The sequence below is a fragment of the Schistocerca serialis genome, chromosome 8 (genome assembly GCF_023864345.2).
Source record: "Schistocerca serialis cubense isolate TAMUIC-IGC-003099 chromosome 8, iqSchSeri2.2, whole genome shotgun sequence".
Taxonomy (NCBI): Eukaryota; Metazoa; Arthropoda; class Insecta; order Orthoptera; family Acrididae; genus Schistocerca; species Schistocerca serialis.
In genome coordinates, this window is record NC_064645.1 from 224,687,158 (window position 1) to 224,707,161 (window position 20,004).

The window sequence follows — 20,004 nt, forward strand, 5'->3', positions numbered from 1 at the left end:
TATCAACTTTCACACCAAGGCTATACACACCTCCTCTACCTAATATGGTGGAAGCCGATTTGCACCACCCAGTCCGGAACCTGGCTACCCACATGACAGCACTAACCACACAGATGAACAGGCTGGTGCACTCACAGTCAGAGGGCAGGAGGCACCAAAGCAGCAGCTGATTGAGCTAATGGTGAGCCAGTCTGCATACCCGACACCCGACAATGCTCCACTGATGACAGAACAGCTGCTGGATGGGTTTTGCTGGTACCGCACATGCTTCAGGAATGAACAGCAAAGTGCTGGACACCCTGCACGCCCCCAAATGCCGACTGCAGTGGGGCTTAGGCGCACCCTAATGATGTGCAATATTGAAGCTTCTCCTCATAGTGGAACAGGTTGGCAGCCTGAAATACCTTACTGACACAGGTTCTGATCTGTCAATATTCCTGTGAACTATGCTGAAAGATCACAGGACCATCAAGGCACTCTCTCTTATGGCACATAACATTTATAGCACACAATTGTACAGCACACTCCCCCGGCATTTGGACCTGGGGCTACGCTGCACATTTATGTGGTTATTTACTGTGGCTTAACATTAACAAGTGAACCCTCAGATACTACAAGCTGCTAGCTGACATTGTGATAGACCAGCTGGTCAACTCAATCACGAATTTGAATATAGCTGGACAGCAGTGGCAGGCCACTTGCTTTAATGCATAACCAGTGAAGAGCACTGGATTGTACACCAACATTCTTGACAAACTTCTGGAGCTCACTTGCCCACCTGCTGCACGGCTCTTGGTCATGACACAAATGTCACAACACACATTAATGTATGGGTGGAGGTTACACCCAACAATCGAGCTAGGTTAATAATTGGCTCTTTTACCGACCTCCCAACTCAGCAGCATTAGTGGCAGAACAAATGAGAGAAAATCTGGAATACATTTCACATAAATTTTCTCAGCATGTTATAGTCTTAGGTGGAGATTTCAATTTGCCAGATATAGACTGGGACACTCAGATGTTTTGGACGGGTGGTAGGGACAGAGCATTGAGTGACATTATATTGAGTGCACTATCCGAAAATTACCTCGAGCAATTAAACAGACAACCGACTCGTGCAGATAACATCTTGGACCTACTGATAACAACAGACCCGAACTTTTCGACTCTGTAAGTGCAGAACAGGGAATCAGTGATCATAAGGCCGTTGCAGCATCCCTGAATATGGAAGTAAATAGGAATATAAAAAAAGGGAGGAAGGTTTATCTGTTTAGCAAGAGTAATAGAAGCCAGATTTCAGACTACCTAACAGATCAAAACGAAAATTTCTGTTCTGACACTGACAATGTTGAGTGTTTATGGAGAAAGCTCAAGGCAATCGTAAAATGTGTTTTAGACAGGTACTTGCCACGTAAAACTGTGAGGGACGGGAAAAACCCACTGTGGTTAAACAACAAAGTTAGGAAACTACTGCGAAAGCAAAGAGAGCTTCACTGCAAGTTTAAACATAGCCAAAACCTCTCAGACAAACAGAAGCTAAACGATGTCAAAGTTAGCATAAGGAGGGCTATGCATGAAGCGTTCAGTGAATTCGAAAGTAAAATTCTATGTACCGACTTGGCAGAAAATCCTAGGAAGTTCTGGCCTACGTTAAATCAGTAAGTGGCTCGAAACAGCATATCCAGACAATCGGGGATGATGACGGCATTGAAACAGAGGATGACACGCATAAAGCTGAATTACTAAACACCTTTTTCCAAAGCTGTTTCACAGAGGAAGACCGCACTGCAGTTCCTTCTCTAAATCCTTGCACAAACGAAAAAATGGCTGACATCGAAATAAGTGTCCAAGGAATAGAAAAGCAACTGGAATCACTCAACAGAGGAAAGCCCACTGTACCTGACGGGATACCAATTCGATTCTACACAGAGTACGTGAAAGAACTTGCACCCCCCCTCCCCCCCCCCCCCCCCCCCCTTCTAACAGCCGTGTACCGCAAGTCTCTAGACCTATATCTCTGACGTCGATCTGTTGTAGAATTTTAGAACATGTTTTTTGCTCACGTATCATGTCGTTTATGGAAACCCAGAATCTACTCTGTAGGAATCAACATGGATTCCAGAAACAGCGATTGTGTGAGACCCAACTCGCTTTATTTGTTAATGAGACCCGGAAAATATTAGATACAGGCTCCCAGGTAGATGCTATTTTCCTTGACTTCCGGAAGGCGTTCGATACAGTTCCACACTGTCGCCTGATAAACAAAGTAAGAGCCTACGGAATATCAGACCAGCTGTGTGGCTGGATTGAAGAGTTTTTAGCAAACAGACACAGCATGTTGTTCTCAATGGAGAGACGTCTACAGACGTTAAAGTAACCTCTGGCGTGCCATAGGGGAGTGTTATGGGACCATTGCTTTTCACAATATATATAAATGACCTAGTAGATAGTGTCAGAAGTTCCATGCGGCTTTTCGCGGGTGATGCTGTAGTATACAGAGAAGTTGCAGCATTAGAAAATTGTAGCAAAATGCAGGAAGATCTGCAGCAGATAGGCACTTGGTGCAGGGAGTGGCAACTGACCCTTAACATAGACAAATGTAATGTATTGCGAATACATAGAAAGAAGGATCCTTTATTGTATCATTATATGATAGCAGAACAAACACTGGTAGCAGTTACTTCTGTAAAATATCTCGGAGTATGCGTGCGGAACGATTTGAAGTGGAATGATCATGTAAAATTAATTGTTGGTAAGGCGGGTACCAGGTTGAGATTCATTGGGAGAGTCCTTAGAAAATGTAGTCCATCAACAAATGAGGTGGCTTACAAAACACTCATTCGACCTATACTTGAGTATTGCTCGTCAGTGTGGGATCCGTACCAGGTCAGGTTGACAGAGGAGATAGAGAAAATCCAAAGAAGAGCGGCGCATTTTGTCACAGGGTTATTTGGTAAGCATGATAGCATTACGGAGATGTTTAGCAAACTCAAGTGGCAGACTCTGCAAGAGAGGCGCTCTGCATCACGGTGTAGCTTGCTGTTCAGGTTTCGAGAGGGTGCGTTTCTGGATGAGGTATCGAATATATTGCTTCCCCCTATTTATACGTCCCGATGAGATCACGAATGTAAAATTAGAGAGATTTGAGCATGCACGGAGGCTTTCCGGCAGCCGTTCTTCCCGCGAACCATACATGACTGGAATAGAAAAGGGAGGTAATGACAGTGGCACGTAAAGTGCCCTCTGCCACACTCCATTGGGTGGCTTGTGGAGTATAAATGTAGATGTAGATCAGTAATGTAGACCCTGGAGTGAGAAATCTCTATATCAGTGTATCAAAAGAAGAATTCACTTGAGAAGCAGAATGCTGAGTAATATATATGTGTGTTTTTTGTCTATATCTGATGAAGGCCATGTTGGCCAAAAGCTCACTTTCTGACAATCTTTTGGTTGCACCTATCTGCGACTCAGCATCTCTGCTATATGGTGAGTAGCAACTATCCTTTTCACAATATTGTTCATTCCACCCTAGATTTTCCATTGTTTGGAGAAGACAGAATGGGTGATGAGTACTTACCTCCAGAAAGCAAAATACAAGAACTGCCAACACACAAATTTAAAAGTGGAAGAAACTATACACGATGTAGCAGGAGGAGTAGTAGATATCAGGGAAATAAAAGGAATTATAATTCCAAGCAAAAAAGGTCCGGTAAACATGGGCTCTAAAATGCATACCTTTAGTAGGAGAGAAATGTTTCACAGCAGCAAAAATGAATGAATGCTCATATCTCTTAAGGTATGCATTTTAGAGCCCATATTTAGTCAACAATTTTGCTTCAAATGATAGTTGCTGTCATATCCCTATACACTGACCATTCCTTCTCACACATACAGAGGTAGGTCTAGTTGTGCATGCCCTTGGCTACGCTTCAATTTGTCTTTTCCATACCATTTCCAAATCACTCCAAGCAAACTGTGATATGGCCTCTAACAATGGTTGTCATATTCTTCTGTTTGTTGCTCGTTATTAATCACCTGAAACCAAAATCTTAGCTTTTACAATGTTGATCTAAGTAAATGTAGTATCAGAGTAGTTGTCTCTTTTTACAACTAATAAATTTCACTAAATATTAAACTTGGCATTCTGATGACGTGAATTAAACTGAGGTGAGTCCATTCAATCAAAAATTATAGCACAAACAGTACTTTTCTTTAAATTTCATGTTTCAAACAATTAGGTGGAAAACCAGTTTCTGAACAATACTTTAATTATATTGAACAAAACCTGTTATTACATTTCAGTTGATTTTTTGTCACGTTCCACAGCACATGTTTGTAAAGCAGACGTAATTTTCCTTTATGAAATATGTGATTTTACTGAACTGAACATTACAAATATCTGTTACTACAATAATGAAATGATTGTGACAGCAATAATATTGTGCCAATCACTGGGGGGAAAAATACCTGCGGAGCCTTGCTGAAGCTTTCTATTGAGGCAAAATCACCATCACTGGGCTGTCAGGAATAGACATCCGTCATGAACCTTGGGTCTACGATTTCAGCGTTGTTCTTTCGCTTAAAACTAGTTTCATTAATTTATCTACCATTGTTAAGCCACAGTTGGTGTACTTTATATTGGTAATTGCACCAAACTCAAGACACTATTAATTTCTATGTAAGGTAATATGACAATGAGAAAATAAAAACACTGACAAGCACTGGATGACTAAATGTGATGGAAAATATTCATTGCTGGATTATCATCCCAAATAATTGGTACCCCAGTGCTACCTTTATTACTGTAACATATGGTGAATCAGACTGAGTATAAGTCAAACAATTAAACAAGTAAAATCCTATTATTGGAACAATCAGAAGAGCAAACATCCACAGCAAATTGCGCATATGCAAAATATTAACAGGTACAGTGGTGTAATTCGCACTACACCACTTTAGTTCTCAACAGAAAGAAATGTCTCTGCTAAGAGCAGAAACTTGTGCTACCTACCTATGTGGTTGCTATATGAGTTATAAATTACACCATTTGTTCTGTTAATGAATGCCACTTGCTCATCTAGATCCCAAGCCTACTAAAAAAAGATAAGGATAAGTAGTGTTAAACTACTTGGGCTTTAAGGGGCTCATATTATACCCATACAGTGTGTATTGGTCATTACCTGAAGTCAGTACCATTTCTTTACCTTTTGCAGATACACAGTTTATTTGCTGGGTGCAGTCTGAATGAGAATGATTGCTTTCACAAAAACTTTTGTATGTAACCATAAGGTGGCTGTCACTTCCAGCAATATCCTGAATCTGTATTGCTGAAACATTCATGCTATTTGCATCTTGAGTAACTATAGTTGTTGTCATGAATGATAGCAGTTGAGTTTAGGTTTGTTCTGCGCGTCTATGTCATGCATTCTCCGACAGCCAATGAGCATTCAGAAGTGTTCTCAGCACACTGCTGTAAATGCCATAGCTAATACTAGCATTAAACGTGATCATAGCGAGTTGTTTAGTGAATTTCTGTTCCACTTGTTGCAAGTTGTCATCACTGGTGGTGGTGGTAAGTGATAAATTCTGCGTGAGCAAGTAAGAGACATAATTTGCAGGATATACACTTTCTTCAATTGGAAAGCATGTCCATTCGCGTTCTGCAACTGTCATTTAGAATTGCTAACAATGCAGTCCCTCTCCATGCCTCGGCATGCGCAAACCACCATCATTTGTGGATTGGACTGTACAAAGAACGTAATCATTCTGCAATTCACTGTAATAATGACCGTATGCCTTACGTAACAGTCATTCTCAGCTTTCAGACGCTATTACACTTGTTCACTTATTTTTGCCAAGACCAGACAGAAATCACCTGAAAATGTGCCCAGTCTCAGCAAACAATAACAACATCTCCTCTATATGGTAGGCAGCAATCTATTCATAATATTATTGTTATTCCATCTTGGTCTTGGCCACTGTCTGGAAATTTAGTTCAAAATAAGATTTACTGAGCCCATTCATTCATGTATTGTCTCCACTATATTCAATGGACAGAAACATTCAAGGATGAGGTAGTAGAAGTCAAGGTATTTATTAATTTATTAGCAATGAGAAACAAATATCACAAACTGTAACTGTGATTTGAAGCCAGGAGTTAACATAGTAAAATTAGTACAAAATGTGAGATGTAAAAAGATGCTGTTCCTTAATTACATTTATCTAAACTGTAAGGATATAGTAATGTTGGCCAGTGTTTGTCTTCAGGAGGTGAAAGTCATTGTTTGTCAAAACAAACAATACTAATTGTAGCTTTTGGAACTTGTAAAGCTACATTCTCCTCTAGCATAACTTTTCCTCAGCGGAAGCAGTTGATACCAGAAATATTTTTGAATTTTGAACAGGTTAATATTATCTCAGTTGTTTTTCTAAAAAATTTAATATAATTTTGTACATGATGTGTTTTTACTTCAAACTATAATCTGTAAAAAAATTACTTTATTTTCTTTATTACAATCGATATGTGCTACCTCTGTATGCAGAGTTCCCCCCTCCCCCCCCCCTTCGAAACATTTGAAATTACAAAGTATTTGGCACACTTAAAATTTCTGTTATTAATTGTGCAATTTGCTACTATTTATTTGTTTATTTCTGGATTCATTTACAAAATAATAATATAAATTAACCGAAATTCATTTGTCAAGAAAATCTGTAAACCCTATGGAATATTGCTATTACCAGAGAGTTAAGTAGTAGTGGGCATCCTCTAATGTGGCTGGACATGTTTTTGTAGTTTGGAAGAACAATATAATTTTGGCTTTGTTAATGTGAAAATGCAAAAGACAGTGTGATATAGAAAAATGTGAGAGAATAAATTATAGTGAGAACAAAATATCTGCACAGGCTTACTTCAAAATTATTTAAGTCGGTTGAAACCACGAGAACATAAAATGTCAAGAATCAACCCACAGACATGAACTAGAGCCAACTATGAGAAAATACGTAGAAAGTCTATTGTAAATCTTACTCCTCTCGTATTTTTGAAAAAAAAAAAAGACTTCACCATCGAAAATAGTAGTGACCACAACAACAAATTGTGGGAGGAGGAGATTACAAACTTGTGTGTCCCTTCTGCAATGGACTGCTAGTGGGAGGTATGAAAAGGGGGAGGAAGGGGGGGGGGTCACAACTGGTCAGTCACACTTGGTTGAAAATTACACATCTTATGTGAGCACAAGGAGAGATAAAGATGACAGACTAGGGTGCCAGAGAAATGAGGTTAAAAACAATGTATTGGCAATGGCTGTGCATTAGAGAGAGAGAGAGAAGCGAAGAGTGGAATGAATAATGTAATTACGTAAAATGGGGTAAAGGAAAAAAGTGTCCAAATGAACATAAACAAGTGATGAAGCAGAGGGAGGTGGGGGGGAGGGGGCAGTAAAGGAGATAAATGTTGATATGTTTGATAGCATAATTTATTCAACTAGCAAATCACACAAATACTTGCTATTCATTCTATTTATACTATTACTCTGCTGTTTATTAAGAAGAAAGAACTATTAAGAAGAAGAAACAACCATTAAGAAGAAGAAGAAGAAGAAGCTGTTTTAAAAAAAGAACTATTTAAAACATGGTGTTTTCATGCAGCTAACAGAAATCTTCAATCCTACTATCTATATAATGAAACCACTGGCCCACAACTTTTATGAGAACAGTTTGTAACGGAGAAAATTTACTCCAAATCCAAATATAATTTCACAATTCCAATACAGGTCTTAATTTTTATGCATGGTGGTTTTTGTAAATGCTTATTGCAGCCTATGTATCATATGTGCCTGACAAGATATGCTCTTGGAAATGCAGACAGAAAAGAAACAATCACTATACAAACAAGTAAGCAACACAGAAGACTAAAGAAATGAATCGTGCCTAACAATATTTATTTCCCAATTTCCTGTGTTGCTTTGGCTCAGGAACATCACTTCATAAGGACCAGCAGTAGTCTGACAGCAATGAGATAATCAATTTGCATTGATAACACTTACATTTGAGAAATGTCCAGCATCTCCGCTATATGGTGAGTAGCAACTTTCTTCCATTGCTTAACAAACCAATGAAATGTTCATCAGTAATTCATTCCTTAACTTATGGTGCTGCTTCAGTGATCCTTAGAAACACCTCTCACATACATGAATCCACCTGAAATACTGTCCATGGCTTTCATCCAGTTTCTGGTAAGAGCAAGGAAGGATTTATTTCCAAAAGCTAGGAGGATGTCACTTCAAATGTATCGGCAGTACATGCATTATGCATCCTGAAGGCAAAGTACTGGCTAGAAATTCTCTCATAATCTATTAGCATACATAAAATGTCATCCAGAAGCTGAATCCATCTACCTACAGATTGTCTCCAACCAGCACCAATCATACACACATCAAAAAGTTTTGCATCACCTCGGTTCCAGAACCTGTACAGAAAATTGGAATAGAGTTCAACATAAACATCATTTCCGCCCTTTTTACTGCTCATGAAAACCACACACTGCATGTTGTACCACCACACAGCGAAACATTCAGAGGTGGTGGTCCAGATTGCTATACACCTATAACACCCAGTAGCACATCCTCTTGCATTGATGAATGCCTGTATTCGTCGTGGCATACTATCCACTAGTTCATCAAGGCATTGTTGATCCAAATTGTCCCATCCTTCAACGGCGATTCGGCGTAGATTCCTCAGAGAGGTTGGTGGGTCACGTCGTCCATGAGCAGCCATTTTCATTCTATCCCAGGCATGTTTTATAGGATTCGTGTCTGGAGGACATGCTGGCCACTCTAGTTGAGTAATGTCTTTAACCTAAAGGAAGTCATTCACAAGACGTGCACGATAGGTGCGCGAATTGTCATCCATGAAGACAAATGCCTTGCCACTATGCCGCCGATATGGTTGCACTATCGGTGCAAAAAAACCGTTTTTGTGAATTTTTTTAAGCACACTACCTCTGGATTTCACATTTGTGCGAAGCAGTTCAAGTTTTGTAAGAAGGTAGACAAATATACGAGGGTTATTCCAAAAGTAAGGTCCGATCGGTCGCGAAATGGAAACGACTATGAAAATCCGATAAAGCTTTGCACAGATGTGTTGGGTAGTGTCTCTAGTGTAACCCCAGTTAGCATCACGTCGCTCTTCTCATTTCTGAGCTCGCAGTGAGTGCGTAAAGATGTCTAGAAAATAGTGTCTGCCGCCAAGTACGAGGGCCTGGTGAGAAATTTCGCCTGAAGCTATGCAGCCAACATTACATAACTGTCGTGCTGTTTCGTCTTCACGACAATTCTCAGCCGCATTCTGCAGGGGCAATGAAGATGCTCCTGCATCGTTTTCAAATGGAAATGTTAGATTACCCACAATACAGTCCGCAATTGTCTCCCCCTGAGTTTCATCTCTGGTCACATGAACCGCTGTCTTTGATGACAACATTTTGACACAGACAACGAGGTGTAGGCCAGCGTGGAGAATTGGCGGAAAGCACTGGCGGCTGCCTTCTATGATGAGGCTATTGAAAAGTTGGTACAACGCTATGACAAAAGTCTAAGTCAGAACGGCGACTACGTAGAGAAGTAGCTGAAAGGTGTAGCTAATTGTTACAAGTAAAACATTTCTGATGTTCACTGTGGTTTCAATTTGGCAATCAATCGGACCTTACTTTTGGAATAACCCTCGTATGTAATTAATGGTCGTCCTGCTGTTGTGTGAAAGTTTTATCCATTGCCGCGAGCAGGCAATGTAGTTTGAAAGCCAATTAAACTAAACTGGACGAGTCAATGCCAGAGTGAGTAAAAATCTGCATTAATTCCCAAGCTGGGGCAGTCTGATGTCAAAATCACAGCAGAATAAAAGTTGGGACCCAGAATGAAAAATCCTCCTATCATTGCACAAAGGAGGTGAATGTGTTCTGGACGGAGTTAGGAATGTAAAATAAGGTACTAGCTTTTCAACTTATTTGGCACCTTTAAAGACATTTAAACCAAAACATCTTGACAAATTCACACTGTTTTACAAGTTAACCCTGCTTCTCCAGCACAGTGCACTCTCTTAGACCCAACCGGAGTTACACGTGTAAGAACAAGTAGACAAATGTATGTTGTTCTAGAGACCCGGCTACATCTCTAATAGCCAATAGCCGAGAGTGGGGGTGTGTCTATTACATGAACTATTCATGTACCCTCAACTTTACTGACATGTGTCATACTCCATGAAACAACGTTTTCCATGTTACTTTACCTGACACCATGCATTATATTACATGACATGGTACTAACAAGTAAAAAAAGCATGAATGTGTCAAGATGTTTTGGTTGGTTTGTTTGGGGAAGGAGACCAGACAGCGAGGTCATCGGTCTCATTGGATTAGGGAAGGAAGTCGGCCGTGCCCTTTGAAAGGAACCATCCCGGCATTTGCCTGGAGCGATTTAGGGAAATCACGGGAAACCTAAATCAGGATGGCCGGACGCAGGATTGAACCGTTGTCCTCCCGAATGCGAGTCCAGTGTCTAACCACTGCACGACCTCGCTCGGTTCAAGATATTTTGATGTAAATGTCCTTGAAGCTGCCAGATATGTGGAAAAGCTAGTTGCCTTCTTTTACATACCTAACTCTGCCCAGGACACGTTCCCTTTTTTGTGCTATGATAGAAACAGCAGCATGAACACAAAACGGGTTAATGACCACAGTGTCGAGAACCTTCGTCATTATTGGAAAACAAAGTGCAGCACTCTGAAACAATTTTTCAATGGCTTCCAGTCACAAACCATAGCTCTTCAAACACAAGGTGTACAGGTTTTATCTTAGCTAAACCGTCTTCGCTTCAATAATACAGGCCAACAATGGAAACATTTTTTTCCTGAAAATACCTTATTCTCATGTTTTTTAGGGTGGGAAATCCAAATATGATATTGAAAAAAAAAACTGTATCACCCACCATGTCTTCACATTTTGTAGTTAAATTTATTAAATTAAGCGATTTTTTAAAGAATTTGACAGCTTTTATATAGTTAAAAATAATTTGTAAAGGAGGTGTAATGAATATAGATGACATTGGTAGCACTGCAAAAACATTTGCTGGCAAAAAAGGTTAATTCTATGTTTGTGTTAACAGATGTTTCCTGTATATTTGCTCAGTACAATGTCTAATGGTGGTTGTAAAAATTCTGCTGATAGTCATATTTGTGGTGAATTTGTGATTGAAAAACACCAAAAACATTTCAGACTGTGAAAAAGGTTTATCTGTCATACTATGGATCTAAACCTTGTGATCAAGATAAATCTTCGGCCCCGCATAAAATACGAGGGGGGACCCAAAAGAAACCGGATTGTTGTCATAAAAAATTTATTGATGAACTTTTTTACAAAATTACTAGTCACCTTCAAAATACTCTCCATTACATGCGATGCACTTGTCAAGTCTCTTTTTCCCACTATTGGAAGCATGTTTGGAACTCTTCAAGTTTGATATTGTCCAGTGCCCTCTGCAAAGCTGTTTTTCTGCCTCCACATCATCATTAACGCTCCACTTTTAGCATTTTTTTCATTCGTGGAAATAGGAAAAAGTCACATGGGGCTAGGTCCGGTGAATACAGAGCATGGGGACGACAGACCACCTCTGAGATGCCAAATAGTGGGTCACTCGTAAGGCTGTGTGTGCTGGAGCATTGCCGTGATGCAGAAACCAGTCACCTGATCGCCAAAGTTCCGGGCGTTTCCTCCTCACATCCTCTCGCAGACGCCTTAAAACATCCAAGTGCTCGTTAACAGTCTGGCCAGGGGGTACGAATTCCTGATGCAAAATTCCACGAACATCAAGAAAGATAATGATCATCATCTTCACATTTGACCTCAATTGCCTTGCTATTTTTGGTCTGGGAGAGTTGGGAGTCCCCCACTGGCTTGACGCTTGCTTGGTTTCTGGGTCATACTGGTAACACCGACTCTCATCCCCTGTAATGACTTTGTTCAAGAAGTTTGAATCACGTGCAATCTCTGTTTTCAAGTCCTGACACACATTCATGCGGATGGTTGTTTGCTCCTGTGTGAGGAGACGCGGAAAAATTTAGCAGCAACATGTCTCATGTGCAAACCCTCACTCAAAATCCGCTGGCACGAGCTCCAATTGATTCCTGTCTCTGCTTACATTTGGTCGATTGTTTAGTGACGATCCTCGTTGATCTTTTGGCGGCCCTTTTCAATGTTTCCCTCATTTTGCGATGTTGAAGGGCGTCCAGAAAGAGCTTGGTCTTCAACACACATCTCACCACGCTTAAAGTGCCCAAACCACTCGAAAACCTGTGTGCGGCTCATAGCGTCCTGGAAAGCTTCCTGAAGCATTTGGTGTGTCTCCGTTGCAGTTTTTTTTTAAGCAGGAAACAAAATTTTTCACACATTCTTTGTTGTTTTAAAGTTGCCATAATGACTTTGCAGAGGTAACGGCCAACAGTCAGAGAAAAACAATACCACACCTGCACGTTCAGCTCTACACTAACGCCGTCTGCACAGCTGTTTCATGAAGGTCACTACCAACACCATCTAGCGTGAGAACCCTACACTACGTCTACGAGAGGCAGCACCCTCGGAGTCCGGTTTCTTTTGTGTCCCCCTCGTATGTTGTGTGTGTTGAAGATCTGAGAAAATGGTCCAAAAAGGAGAAAAAAGCCTTTAGACTTGCTGTTCCTATGATATGGAGGGAGCCAAGCAATCATTCTGATGATTGCTACTTATTCAATGTAGATATTACTGCTCATAATTCGAAAAACAAGAAGGTAATAAGCTACCCTAACCTTCCGTCAGCCATCCGACCAGTAGGGCATGGTGTAGATTTGCCGGTTCCTGAACCACCAGATGATTTAAATTCCATTACAACAGAAATATTTTCTGATGTACAATCTGATTTAGATGAATCGGATGATGATAAATTGCATTGTAATACAGGAAGTGTAGAGCCCAAACTGTTTACTCGGACCAAGCTTAACGATTTGGTTAGGGATCTGGGCTTAACGAAAGAAAAAGCTGAATTGCTTGGCTCTAGATTAAAAGAAAAGAACTTATTGGCTGTTGGAACCAGCATATACAGAGAGAGAGAGAGAGAGAGAGAGAGAGAGAGAGAGAGAGAGCAGCAATTTTCCGAGGTTTTTCAACAAGGTGATTTAGCGTACTGCTCAGACATTCCCGGTCTGATGAATGAGTTTGGTATTGAATACAAAAAGGAAGACTGGAGGCTGTTTATTGATTCATCCAAAACTGGTGATGGAAAAACATTGCCAAGGCCACTGGAACACCATCATGATGGGGGACTACTGTTTGTCACTTCACCGAGTTCAGCAAGCGACTCATCACAGAAAAAGCTACACAAGAAGCTGAAAAGAAAAGACAAACCAATACCAGCTGACAAGTGAAACCTCTATTAACATATATTGTTTTAAGTAGCTTACTGTAAATACAAACTATGCTTATGTTTTAATAAAGCATTTCATTAATTTCTCCATTTACCATATAGCATAGGATTTTTGTACTAAGTAGTAAAAAGCATATTGCTTGAAAACTATGGGTGTTACAAAAAGACTAAGCCTAAATTTGGATTCAGCTCATAAAAATCTCAAGATCAGCTGTCAAAGAAAAGTTAAAACAATAAAAATTTGTTGGCCTGTGTAATATTTAAACCCACTCAGTTACAGGATAGGAATGGTACCCCACTTAATGCAAAATTGAAAACACTGTGTGTGTATACAGTTTACTTCATTTTTCCATATTCAAAAGACATGTAGCTAAAAAACAGATTGAAGCTGGGTTTTTGAAAGAGACCTCCTGTTCCAGGTTTTCGTAAATCATACTAGCAAATACCAGTACAGTTACTACTGATAATACAGAAGCCTCCATTCTGTAAAACCTTGTCTAATCACCCACCACACCTGATTCAAAATTGACCCAAATAAATTGAGCACATTCAAGAGTTTCGCACCAAGAAGGCAGTATGGTAGCAGATGGTAATATCAGAATTGAAAGAAAGTCAGTTTACTTTAATCAATATTTGCCTGGTTTCCTCTCACTAACAACCTTAGCTCAGCTTATAATGCTGTGTACACAGGCAATGTCCCCACTCGTCTTCACTGCACACTTATTTCAAGCGTACGTATGCATCACAATACTTTCACCCATACTAATTTGTTACACCTCTTCGACACTAAAAGTAGTAGGTATCATGTCAGCAATTTTGGACCAGGACTGCTCCAACTCATTCTTATGCCAATATTGTCTGTCTTCATTATGCATTCCACACCCCAACATAAAAATCTTTTGCTCAGTTTGTAAGCTCAGGAAATTATGTTTTGTAACAATTACATTACACAAGCTTTAAAGGTTTCTTGGATGTGATAACCGACTTTACAATACTCAGGAAGTGCGGCAGCTAATTTGCTACCTTTTACGTGGGACCAAGTGTTCCCATAGTTAAATATTTGCGAGAAAAATAAAATTTAAGACTGGGCTGAAACAAAGCTGAAGTGCCCCACTTTTCAGCTATGATAATACTTTTCGAATTGAATTAAAACCACTAAATTTAACCATGAAAATTGCAGTGAAAAGCATGGAGAGACTGGTATTCCACATGAACACGTTTTGGCTATCACAAATTTGAAAACTAAGTTATTGAATGCAACAATAATTTTTGTATAACCTATTCAACTCAGTAATATCAACTTTTCTCCAGCCCTATTCAGTTTACTTCCATAGAAATTGATACTAGCAGTATTTTTGTGACAATGCCCTATTCCATAATACTCACCTACACCCAAAACTTTTCAGTCTTTTAACAATGTTATTGACCATTTCCAGTAATCCAGACTTAACATGTAATATAAAATCTTTGTTCTTTGCATATTTACTTGTGCAAGTTTAAATATTCGTGTGATTACAAAATTTTCAATTTAATTGAATTAATTTTACCGAAGCCACAGCTCACAGATTTTTCCCGTGCCCAATGTTCCCAAGACTGACCGTGTTTAGATAGTCAATACAGACAGGCAACATGCCAGACTAAATAACTACAGGTATTAATTGGTACATCACAACCGCCCAACAGCCTAGCTATATGAGGCCACAATAAGTTTGCTGCCAGCCCCAAATCTGGATGTTTTAAGTCAGCACAATTTGGTACACATTACTATAGTGGTTTCACATTGCTGCCAATGCTAGAAATCTAATGGTTGAAGTGAAGTGCTGGTTTTGCTATTTGTGTGAATTGCCGATTTGCAATAGTACTTACATTTAAATGTACTATTGAATATGAAACCAGCATGAAAGTATGGTAAGTGCCATTATTTTAACAGCCATAATTCAATATTCCGTATTACAAGCACTGCATTTGAATGTGACTAATACACACACACCAATGTCAGAGTTTATATCATAGTAACCGATCAACATTAAGTTGCGCACACACACACACACACACACACACACACACACACACACACACACACACACTTGTCAGTACTGGAAGATGAAACTTTCCCATTTCACTATTATCCCCCAGTGGCTGCAGTCCCTTCCTAAAAAACCCATCTCTTTTGTGAAAGTCAACTTTGAACAATTAAAATTACTTTTAGTATTGTTTAGACATGATCTATGGACAGGTACAGAAAAAATAAAATCAACAAAAACATTTATTGCTCAAGTTTTAGTATTTTATTTAAAGAATAAATCAGTTTCTCACAATATCTACACAGTACACGACAGAACAAATATAATGATTCATTAAGATGAAATCTTCTGTTAAATCATATTTAAGATTGTTAATACAGGAAAAACATGCAACATGACAATTAACAAACAACACAAGTTGAACATTAAAATTTTCAGCTGTAATTTACAAATTTTCAAACTTAAGGTCTTTCACACAACTAGACAAAAATTTACGTAAGTACACTTTATCTAAATGTGACAACCAACATTAACATGAATATCAGGTTCAATACTCCTGGGAGCTCTGGGTCTTTGACGATTTACCCGTTTTTCCTGCTGCTGGTGCCTGTCCTGTCTTTTTAGGCAAAAGAACTGCTTGAATATTCGGCAAAACCCCTCCCTGTGCAATTGTGACACCAGACAATAGTTTATTCAATTCTTCGTCATTTCTAATCGCCAACTGCAGATGCCTTGGAATTATTCTGAAACAAATTTACCTGAAATTACTATGATTAATAATGGATTTGTTATTCACTGTCAGATTAAGATACTATCAGTCAGCTCTATACATTATGTTAAACATACAGATTTCTTTATGTCACTGTTTTATTACTGAGGAACTTATTTACCACCTATTTCCACAGATGTCCCACTTTCAAGTTATTTTCACTAGCAATTTTTAAGTCATCCACCTTAGTATCACCCCCCAATGTATTTGCTTATCTTTTTCATTCACTATTTGTCGAATATTCTCATTCCCTGGTTGTGAATCAGATAATAACAATCGCAAACATTCTTTTGAGACATGCCAGAAACGGTCCAAAACCATATTACTAAATCCATTCTAGCCCATTTGTACTCCAAATTTTTCCACCTTAAGTGAACTGCTCTTTGTAGTCTCATATTACACTGCAGAATGATCTTTAACCAAACCTCGAACTGTACTAGTCAAGCTTTTATTGAAGACCTTTTATACTAGTCACTTGGTATCTTGCTTTTGACAAAAAATGTCAGTCATGCATGGCTGTGAGGAGTCTACGTATGAATAATAAATTAATGACAAAGCATACTGACTACAATATTGCATTAAGAAGTTAAACTCTTACAGAATGTGCCTGCACTGTGGATGCACATTTTATTCACAGAACGTTATAAGCTGTGAATTAGTTAAATGCCACTATCCGATCAATGGCATCCTACACCAAACCAACTGCAGAGTATTCTGTCTTATACCCTACTGAACTCAAATTCTGTGAGGATTTGGGAATTAGGATTAAGCAATTTACACATCAGTTCACATGTTTCTGGAATAATACAATAAAATAGTCCATATGATGTGGGGCAACAGTTGCATTACCTTTCTTTCATGTTAGCTATTTTAACCTGACCATGAGAATATCCAGCAGAAATGGCTTTTCTTAAATGAATATCTTGTTTTCAAATATGATAGGCTATCTTCAGATACTGATGTGGTCATTAGCCCATTTAATTTTTGTAGCCTTACGTCTAAGCACTGTAGCAAGAATAGTTATTGTTGACAGATTTTCTCCTTAATATTTACGATTTCACCCACAATTTTGTGCATTCACCACCAACTTTACAGTAAACACTGTTCCATGAGCAACTGTGACTAACAGTTTTTAAGATTGAAAGTCCCAGTGAAGAAGTGATCAAAGAAGTTTGGCAAATTCTTTTATAAAGGCATTTAGCAGTATAATATAATCTTTGGAATAACTTATTCTGCACAATTTCTGAACGTTTTAGTTAAATTTTAACCAAACTTTTGGGTTATTGTACAAAGTTATGCAGTTCCAGTTATGCTTATTCTACAACTTTAAGAAAAAAAAGATTAATTTGAGTATCTTAAGCCTAATGACAGTAATAGGCTGTACTCTCATCACTTCAAAATAGCATCAAGGGACAAAGGACTAAAGCTTTTACTTTGCATTATTAGAAGTTTAAACTTGACTTATGATCTCACAAGCAAGAATTACATCTAACAAATGTACAGAAGCCGGGGCTCTGGCATACACATTAGCTGGAATGTAAAATATCTTGCATGAATTTTGTCAAGGGTTTCACAAACCAGTAAGCATGTAAGTATATTTTGCCTGGGAAAGCAAAAGCTTTGCATCGAGGAAAGAAGCAGAATTTCTGACAGGTTATTCACAACTATCTGCTCATGTTATTTCAGATAATTCCACCAGTCAATACCTAAGCTTTTGGTTGCAAAAGAAAATGACAGTAGTCATGTTAACTGACCCCTTTTGATGTTAAAATCTGTGCTATACCCTCACAATGAACCAATGTTACTTTTCACCCCATTTTGAAACAAGGAAAGAAAATCTCTACTAGTACAGCTAAACAGATCATTTATCAATTGGAGAATCATACTGTGCCAAGCAGTTAATGAGCTTAGTTTACAGCAGAGTTCGAGTTCTGTGTACGCCTTACACAATCTCAGGTCAAAACAGCCCACGAGGACTTCTGCTGTTACCATTCATTGGGTTCTACAGCTCAATCTGCACTACAGAGCACAACCAAGATTCCAAGGGGGGAGAGGGGGGGGGTATCAAGGAAATACCACACTTCAAAATTCCACCACTATCTACAACCCATAGTAGCAGCAACAAGTAAGATTAGGAATAGGAAGAAAAATTGACTGCCTAAGATGGGCTAGCAAAAAATTAGAAAACCAAGAAAACATGAAAATGCAGTAGTGCAAGGGAGCCCAATAAACCATCCAATACCTTACTTTATAGAAACAGTATGACAACGTATCTAATTCAACCAGAATAGAGACTAAAATTTCGTATAGGTATTTGTGTGCCAAGTGGAAGAGACAAGAAAACATTACATTCACACAATGTCAGGGTTCCAGATACTACATTATGATAAAATGTAGTTTGTCAGACATCAAACTTACTGCAACCTTTGAGAAAGTTTTAAACATAAGTCAGAACATACGATAAAAACTTCTTTCCACTTACTATGTGAACAATTAATACCCACACATTCCACCAAAATGTGGAGTCCGAAGCTGCTGAACATTCAGCAATGGTGCTGTTACATGTTTGGTACCCAAGTAAAGGAGCCTGTACATTAAAACTCTGCACTTAAGAAATATTCATGGCTCACAAAATTTAAGTTTAATTACTTCCGTATGTGATAAACCAAATAAGATTAAAAGCAAGAAGCGTAAAAACCTTGGGAATAGTGAAATTTGAAACTAATTGTGTCCTTCAAATTGAAGATACTAATAACGCCATAGGCTGCTGTGCTGCATCAAACACTGAACTATTTCACTGTAATATTAACGTTATTTCTGATCACATGCTTTACATTAGCTCTGTATCTTTACAACAAGAGGCTCGGAACAAAATCAAGTAAAAACTCTACATCAACTTCACTACTTTCACTTTGTTATCAAATACCTGTAAATTTGATGATTCACTTTCTTGGCCACATGGGTAAAACAGTCAAAAATCATCGAAAATTCCTATAATTTCCCCCAAGAAAGAGGAAAACATACGCTGAAGAGATATCTGATAGAACGCACGCGTAGTTACCAACATCATGAAGTCACACCACCACTTACCTTGTTTTCTTGTTGTCTCTGGCGGCATTACCAGCCAACTCAAGAACTTCAGCTGCCAAGTACTCCATAACAGCGCCGAGGTAAACCGGAGCACCCGCACCTACTCTCTCTGCGTAATTTCCCTTCCTCAAAAGCCTATGAATTCTGCCTACTGGAAATTGCAAGCCAGCTCGGCTAGAGCGAGATTTGGCTTTGCCCTTAGCTTTACCTGAAAATATGTACGAATACAATGATAAGCAATAATCTAGCACAATGCAACTATAACTATCTGCAATTGAAAATACCTCCTTTGCCACGGCCAGACATGTTTCAACGACAAATAATAAGAGAAATCCACGAGCAACAAGTGATACTCCTTCCGCTACAGACGCGTATGCTACTACAACTGGCGGGAAACAGCACACTCCACCCAATGGCATGCACAATTTAAGGCGCGAAGTCTCATGTCAACGGTTCTGTTTGAACTAACCAATGATAGCCTATTACAATAGTCAAAGATAAAAACAAAGAGATAACGCTTACGCCACCACCACACTTAACGACTTCTCTGCCTAAATGTCCGCGCAAAGGTCTGTGCATGCAATAAATCGTTGAAGTGTCGAGTGTTTACACAACACAAATGCCAACCCACTGCTCGTCCGAAATCTGTCGGTCTAGCAAAGAAAATTTTTACGGA

At 39.0% G+C, this 20,004-nt stretch overlaps 1 protein-coding gene across 1 annotated transcript; it reads right to left on the reverse strand.

Annotated features, from left to right (window-relative positions):
* Positions 1-15,718: 15,718 nt before the first annotated feature.
* Positions 15,719-19,768, reverse strand: LOC126417186 (histone H2A). The gene is made up of 3 exons (XM_050085088.1): positions 19,613-19,768; positions 19,329-19,536; positions 15,719-16,212 (listed from the first exon to the last, which is right to left on the reverse strand). The coding sequence occupies exons 1-3, from the start codon at positions 19,632-19,634 to the stop codon at positions 16,017-16,019; spliced, it is 426 nt and encodes a 141-aa protein (XP_049941045.1). The 5' UTR covers positions 19,635-19,768; the 3' UTR covers positions 15,719-16,016.
* Between the last annotated feature and the right edge of the window lie 236 nt (positions 19,769-20,004).

Excerpts from the sequence above, each read along its gene's own strand:
- LOC126417186 (XM_050085088.1), bottom strand. The coding sequence starts at position 19,634 with ATGTCTGGCCGTGGCAAAGGAG. Across the intron at positions 19,537-19,612 it reads GTCTGGCCGTGGCAAAGGAG|GTAAAGCTAAGGGCAAAGCC; the intron begins GTATTTTCAATT and ends ACATATTTTCAG. Across the intron at positions 16,213-19,328 it reads AGAGACAACAAGAAAACAAG|AATAATTCCAAGGCATCTGC; the intron begins GTAAGTGGTGGT and ends AATTTGTTTCAG.